This window comes from Macaca thibetana, chromosome 1 (assembly GCF_024542745.1).
Source record: "Macaca thibetana thibetana isolate TM-01 chromosome 1, ASM2454274v1, whole genome shotgun sequence".
NCBI lineage: Eukaryota > Metazoa > Chordata > Mammalia > Primates > Cercopithecidae > Macaca > Macaca thibetana.
Window position 1 is genome coordinate 122,254,215 of NC_065578.1, and position 7,737 is coordinate 122,261,951.

Below are 7,737 nucleotides of genomic sequence, written 5' to 3' on the forward strand. Positions count from 1 at the left end.
GTAGAAACAGGGTTTTGCCATGTTGTCCAGGCTGGCCTCGAACTCCCAAAGTGCTGGGATGACAGGTGTGAGCCACTGCGCCTGGACTTGACCTCTGATTTCTTTTTTACTTATATCACAGTGCTCTGTGCCATAAGAAGGGTGAAAGAAAAAAAAAGATTATGTTGAAACCCTACTATGATAAACCCTACAGTAGCAACTGCCTACAAAGTAGATAAAATTATGTGTTTCACAAATAAACTGAAGCTCACAGGGATTAAAACAATTGCTGGGCTGGGTGTGGTGGCTCACGCCTGTAATCCCAGCACTTTGGGAGACCAAGGCAGATGGCTTTTACCCAGGAGTTTGAGACCAGCCTGGGCAACATGGCGAAACCCTATCTCTACAAAAAATACAAAAATTAACTGAGTGTGGTGGGGCACACACCTGTGACCTGTGGTCTCAGCTACTTGGGAGGCTGAGGTTGGAGGATTACTTGAGCCCAGAAGGCACAGGTTGCAGTGAGCCGAAACAGCGCCACTGCACTCCAGCCTGGGCGACACAGCAAGACTCTAAAAAAAAAAACTCAAAAAAAAAAAAAAAAAAAAATTGCTGAAGGTCACACAGCCACATGATTAGAGTCTAGGTCTGCCTGACTCAAAGAACATGCTCCTCACGATGTCTAGATGTTGGGCTTAATGAAGTCATTTAATTTATCCAGCCATTGTTTCTTCCTCTGTACAAAAAAAGGAAGAAAGAATTATTAGAGGAGAACTTCCCTACTCCCACACAAATATCCTTGCTGTGCCCACATCTCTTTGTTCATATCCTGGTGACAGCACTCACCATTCGGTACTGTGCTTTTTTTTTTTTTTTTTTTTTTGAGATGGAGTTTCGCTCTGTCGCCTAGACTGGAGTGCAATGGCACGATCTCCGCCCACTGCAGCCTCTGCTTCCCAGGTTCAAGAGATTCTCCTGCCTCAGTCTCCCAAGTAGCTGGGATTACAGGAATGTGCCACCATACCTGGCTAATTTTTGTATTTTTAGTAGAAGTGGGGTTTCACTGGATTTGCAAACTGCAAGGTCCTAACCAAAGTAAGTCCTATAGATGCCATCTTTGTAGCAGCTTTCTAATCAATTTACTTCTCTCTAGCCCATCTTGTGCCTTCACTCAGGTTATCTTTCACCCAGACTACCAACAAAGACTTTTCTGCTCCTCTCCCTGCTTCTACTCTTCCCACTCCTCACTAGAGTGGCCTTTCTAATAAACATTCTGATTCTTTTCTCACCATCTACTCTCTCCCCAGGTGATCACATACCACACCTCAGCCCCACCCCCATGATCTCATTTTATCTTCAACAACCCCTAAGAGATGTCTCAAACATACTTCTCAGATGCTAAAATTAGTGGGAAAAAAAAATAATGGAGAAATAGGAAAGTAGATAGACTTAAAGTATCTTCCACAATTACAGACAGAAAAGGAATTTTATAGTGGAAAAGCCTGACAGATACCATCTTAATCAAATGATCAGAATTATCACTAGTAATAAGAAAAATAAAGATCACGTGCCCTGGTAAGTTTCACAGAGAAGAATTCAACATTACTTCTGCAGTATTCTGGCCAAAAAATGCATGTGCTAAATTTTAATCATAAAGAAACATCAGACAAACCCAGATTGAGGGACATTCTACAAAATAAATGTCTGTAACTTCAAAACTGCCAAAGTCATGAAAGACAAAATCTAGGAAACTATTCCAAGTTAATGGAGAACAAAGAGATATAACAACTGAATGCAACATGTGATCCTAGATTGGATCCTGGACCAGAAAATATTTCTTTTCATTTTATATATAGGATAGAAGTGAACAATTGGCAAATTTTGAATAAGGTCTGTAGATTAGATAATAGTACTGTATCTATGTTAATTTCTAGAGTCTGACAGTTATATTCTGGTTATGTGAGAAAATGTCTTTTTTTTTTAAGTAAATATACATTAGTCAGGATTCTCCAGGGAAACAGAACCAACAGTAGATAGATTGATAGATTGACAGATAGTTTTATTATAAAAAATTGGCTTTTTGATTATGGAAGCTAATAAATCCCAAGATCCCCGAGATCTTCAGGGTAAGCTGGCAAGCTGGAGACCCAAGAAAGGTGCTGATATAGTTCCAGTCCAAATCCAAAGGCCTGAGAACCAATGGTGTAGTTCCAGTCCAAAGGCCGAGTCTAAGACCCAGATGGAGCCAGTGTTTACTTCTGAGTCTGAAGGCTGGGAAAAGCCAACGTCCTGGTCTCAAAGCAGTCAGGCAGAAGGAAGTCTCTCTTACTCAGGAGAGGGTCCGTCTTTTTGTTCTAGTCAAGTTTTCAACTGGTTGGATGGGACCCACCTACATTAGGGAGGGCAATTTACTCCGTCTACCAATTCAAATGTTAATTTCATTCAAAATACCCTCACAGAAACACCCAAATTTTGCCAAATATCTGAGCACCAATCCTCTAGAAGTTGGCACATTAACCATCACAGGCCAGGCGTAGTGGCTCACGCTTGTAATCCCAGCACTTTAGGAGGCTGAGGTGGGCAGATCACCTGAGGTCGGGAGTTCGAGACCACCCTGGCCAACATGGTGAAACCCCCTCTCCACTAAAAACACAAAAATTAGCCAGGCGCCGTGGTCCACGCCTGTGATCCCATCACTTTGGGAGGCTGAGGCAGGCGGATCACTTGAGGTCAGGAGTTCCAGACCAGCCTGGCCAACATAGTGAAACCCCATCTCTACTAGAAATACAAAAAAATTTAGCCGAGTGTGGTGGCACCCACCTGTAGTCCCAGCTACTCAGGAGGCTGAGGCAGGAGAATCACTTGAACTCAGAAAGTGGAGGTTGCAGTAGGCCAAGATGGCGCCACTGCACTCCAGTCTGGGTGACAGAGTGAGATTCCATTAAAAAAAAAAAAAGAATTTTGGGCCAGGCACAGTGGCTCACGCCTGTAATCCCGGTAATCCTGGGTGGCCGAGGAGGGCGGATCACCTGAGGTTGGAGTTCCAGACCAGCCTGATCAACATGGAGAAACCCCGTCTCTACTAAAAATACAAAATTAGCTGGGCATGGTGGCACATGTCTGTAATCCCAGTTACTCAGGACACTGAGGCAGGAGACTTGCTTGAACCCAGGAGGCAGAGGTTGCAGTGAGCCGAGATCATGCCATTGCACTCCAGCCTGGGCAACAAAAGCAAAACTCCGTCTCAAAAAAAAAAAGAATTTTGCACCTAACTCAAGTGAGTCAGCAGAAATAATTATTATTATTTCGTTATTATTATACACACATACATTAAAAGAGATACAAAGACAAGTCTGGCAAAATGTTATCAGTGAATCTAGGTGAATAGTGGATAAATGGGTTGCTCATTCTATTAATCTTGCAACTTTTCTGGAAGTTTTAAATTTTTTTTAAAGGCTAGGGAAAACAGTGTATGTCATAGGTTAAATTTCTTGAGTGTGATAAGGATATTGTGGTTATGTGGTAGAATATCTTTGTTGTTAGGAGATACATGTTGGAGTAGTTAGGAGTGAAATGTCATGCTACCTGCAACTTATTTTCAAATTGTTCATCCAAAAAAGTACATAAATATATTTTAAAGTATATGTAAAGTACTTAAATATATGAGTATATATGTACAAGTATAAAATAAATATAAATGTAAAAAATGGTGGGCCAAGTGAAAGATAGAGGGTGTTGCTTTGAACTATTCAACTTTTCTATGGCTTTGACGTTTTTCAAAATGAGAAGTTGGGGAAAAACATTTAGAAATATGTAAATATATTAAGGATACAAAATAAAATTTAAATAAATTTAAAAGTTAAGAATCGCCAAGTGTGGTGGCTCACGCCTGTAATCCCAGCTCTCAAGGAGGCAGAGTCAGGAGGATAGTTTGAGCCCAGAAGTTCAAGACCTGCCTAGGCAATATAGCGAGACCCCATTCTCCACAAAAAGGAAGTAAAAACAAAGACAAAAATATATATATAAAGCGTAAAAGTTAAGAATCATCCTGGAAAAATTACATCCTGTTACATCCCTGTTTAAAACCTCAGTAGCTTCCCACTACTTCTAGGATAAAGACAAAATTGCCTAACAAGGGCTACAAGGCCTGGGGAGGTCTGGGCCCTTTCTCTCCTCCCGGTACCCTACTCATCACCATCATCTGCCCCGTAGGCTCCAACCACACATAACCACACCCTAACTACACCAGAAAGACTCCCTCAAAATTCTCTCTCCTCTTGTCCTTTACACATGTGGCAACCACAGCCAAAACCTCACTATGAGGGACTGAGAAATGGATTTTCATGTTGTTTCCGCCAAACTGTTTCCCTAAATCTCGGAAATATTCTCTGCCCGCCCGTCATTCCACCTCTCCAACCCCGGCCAAGTCTGGGTAACTTGCCTCCGTAGCATCCTGTGTTTATCTCATCGTAGCACTTAGTACCCAGTACTGCAATTGTCCGCTCACTTGTTAGTCTTCAGTGCTCTGTAAACTCCTTGAAGACAGGGTCTGACTTGACTCTCCAGTCCCCAGCACTAGTCTGAGGCACAGTAATTATGTATTCAATCAGACTTCCATTTTCTTGTATATAAAATAAAGGAATTGGGCTGGATGATCTACAATATCTATTGGCAGTAAAATAGATCTAATAATCCCAACCCCAGCTGCGCGTGAAATCCCTTTTTCTTCGCGTTGCTGGGTTGAGAGTTTCCGACGACCTTACCGGTGGGGAGAATCCAAGACTACAGTTCCCACGAGCCCTTAGGGCACCACGTGGTGCCTGCCCGTCCTACTAGCGCACAGCAAGGACTCCATTTCCCAGCGTGCCTCAGGAAGGGCGCCAGGACTGCATTTTGCTCGGCAGCGTCCAGAGTCCTGGCCTTGAGCGGGAGTCGCAATATCCGAGGCTGAGCGGCAGGTAAAAGGGGCTTCTCCTGGGCTTTACAGGGATCACAGGGGCTTCGGCCCAACCACAAGTACGCAGTTGCACATGCCCTACATTTGCCCATTCTTTGCAAATCCCGTAAGGAACGAACGCGCCTCGCTTGCGGGCCTTTCTAATCTCCGCTTGTCCCTCCACTCCCACAGCTGGAGGTCGAATTCACCGTGTCACGTAGAGAAAAGGGGCGGTGTCTCGAGTCTCCCTGTGTGGCGTTGAGGCGGTCTCCCGACAGGAGCTGGTGTGGACACCTGGGCGTGGGGTTAGAGCAGATGCGGGGGTCGCGGGGCGGGTGTTGATACTGTGCTCTCACCAGGCGGATCATCTCGACCCTCACTCCTCGTGTCTCTGGCGTAGCCGATGCTGAGTGGTCGCCTGGTCCCAGGTCTGGTCTCCATGGCTGGCCGGGTCTGTTTGTCCCGGGGCAGCGCGGGATCCGGGGCCATCGGTCCAGTGGAGGCCGCCATTCGCACGAAGCTGGAGCAGGCCCTGAGCCCCGAGGTGCTGGAGCTTCGCAACGAGAGCAGTGGCCACGCGGTCCCGCCTGGCAGTGAGACGCACTTCCGCGTGGCTGTGGTGAGCTCTCGTTTCGAGGGACTAAGCCCCCTACAACGACACCGGCTGGTCCACGCAGCACTGGCCGAGGAGCTGGCAGGGCCGGTCCATGCACTGGCCATCCAGGCACGGACCCCCGCCCAGTGGAGAGAGAACTCTCAGCTGGACACTAGCCCCCCATGCCTGGGTGGGAACAAGAAAGCTCTAGGAACCCCTTGAGCCCCAAGAGAGGGGCAGGACCAGGATCCGAATGGGCTGAGTGAGCACGAACTACTGAGGCCTTCCCTTCGATATAGTCCAGGATTTGAAAGGGATGAAGACCCCTGAGCTCTATTCTATTGGGGTCCATACATATTCTCCGAAGATAGCAACTTGCTTCAGGTCAAAGTGAACCCAAGAAAAGAGAAGAATCACTCACTACTGCTCTTGCCCTGGACTATTCAGGAAGGGCAGCCCGGATGTTCCATGTTAAATCGTGACAGAACTGCACCAAACCTGATGAGTTGGAAACAATCCTATACATTAAAAGAAATTACACTATGAGTCTGTGTTCTTAATGGACTGCTGAATCAGTGCCACAGGTGTTCTTGGGAGAAGAAAGATACCTGTAGACTAGTCGGGAACGGCTTTATGAGGGAAGTGATCTACTTGGGTCTTTAAAGGAAAGCACAAAATTAACCAGAAAGGAGAGGATAGGTGCTGCAGGCAGAGAGAAGAACCTGAGCAAAGGCATAGACACTGGACTGAGCAGTGAGTTAATGGACAAGACAGGCGATATAGGCAGGGACACATTTGCACTTCATCTCAGGGGAATGTTTGCCTTTTTTACAGCCTATCCATTTCCAAAAAGTAGTACTTGTATTTGTTTAAAAGAAAAATGTTTTTAAAAACCACTAAAGCAGTGAAAAGAGAATAAGAACTAAGAAAATTACTAGAGATGATGGAGAAACCTTTATATAGCCCCCTTTTTTTTTTTTTTTTTTTTTTTTTTTTTTTGAGACGGAGTTTCGCTCTTGTCGCCCAGGCTGCAGTGCAGTGGCGCAATCTCGGCTCACTGCAACCTCTGCCTCCTGGGTTCAAGTGATTCTCCTACCTCAGCCTCCCCAGTAGCTGGGATGACAGGCATGCACCACCACGTCCAGCAATTTTTTGTATTTTTAGTAGAGATGGGGTTTCACCATGTTGACCAAGATGGTCTCAAACTTCTGACCTCAGGTGATCCTCCTGCCTCAGCCTCCCAAGGTGTTGGGATTACAGGTGTGAGCCACCACCCCTAGTGTTTTTTGTTTGTTTCTTTAAGACGGAGTCTCTGTTGCCCAAGCTGGAGTGCAGTGGCACGATCACAACTCACTGCAACCTCCACCTCCCAGGTTTAAGCAATTCTCCTGCCTCAGCCTCCCAAGTAGCTGGGACTAGAGGCTTGTGCCACCACACCCGTCTAATTTTTTGTATTTTAGTAGAGACAGGGTTCACCATGTTGCCCAGGCTGGTCTTAGACTCCTGAGCTCAGGCACTCTGCCCACCGCCTCCCAAGGTGCTAGGATTACAGGTGTAAGCCACCATGCCCCACAATGTAGCCCTTTTTGAGCATTACAAATGTTGTCATATTTCTGAGGGGAGCTCAAGTAATGTCTATAGAAGCAACTTTCTAATAATCTCAATGTGGAAATTATTAGAGAACAAAACTTGGTTAACATATATCTTTTTTTTTTTTTTTTTTTTTTTTTAGACAGAGTTTTGCTCTTGTTGCCCAGGCTGGAGTGCAATGGCCTGATCTCAGCTCACTGCAACCTCCGTCTCCCAGGTTCAAGCAATTCTCCTGTCTCAGCCTCCTGACTAGCTGGGATTACAGGTGCCTGCCACCATGCCCGGCTAATTTTTGTATTTTTAGTGAAGACAAGGTTTCATCATATTGGTCAGGCTGGTCTCAAACTCCTGACCTCAAGCGATCCGCCTGCGTCAACCTCCTAAAGTGCTGGGATTACAGGCATGAGCCACCACGCCCGGCCCGGTTAACATATATCTTGATCATTTCTAGCTAAAGAATTTAAGGTGCATGTGGTTGGGCAGTAGGGAGTTATTAACGAATTTTGAGTACAGACATGCCAGAGAGCATTTGGGGTCAGATGGATCTGGCAGTGATGTGTAAGTGAGTTGGCATGGGAGATTGGAGGAAAAGAGATCAATCCAGAGTGAAGGTAGAACCCTGATTTACAGGTCATCT

The 7,737-nt window shown here is 45.6% G+C and overlaps 1 protein-coding gene across 2 annotated transcripts; it reads left to right on the plus strand.

Annotated features, from left to right (window-relative positions):
• Positions 1 to 4,821: 4,821 nt before the first annotated feature.
• Positions 4,822 to 6,056, plus strand: BOLA1 (bolA family member 1). Of its 2 annotated transcripts, none has more exons than XM_050751603.1 (2): positions 4,822 to 4,937; positions 5,275 to 6,056. In XM_050751603.1, exon 2 carries the CDS (start codon positions 5,319 to 5,321, stop codon positions 5,730 to 5,732), a length of 414 nt encoding a protein of 137 aa, XP_050607560.1. In that variant the 5' UTR covers positions 4,822 to 4,937; positions 5,275 to 5,318; the 3' UTR covers positions 5,733 to 6,056. The 2 variants fall into 2 exon arrangements, with proteins under 2 accessions (XP_050607560.1, XP_050607570.1); XM_050751613.1 differs by having other exon boundaries at positions 4,837 to 4,937; positions 5,316 to 6,056.
• The last annotated feature ends 1,681 nt before the right edge of the window (positions 6,057 to 7,737 follow it).

What these genes read in the sequence shown, in the direction of transcription:
- BOLA1 (XM_050751603.1), top strand. Translation starts at nt 5,319, where the DNA reads ATGCTGAGTGGTCGCCTGGTCCCAGGTCTGGTCTCCATGGCTGGCCGG.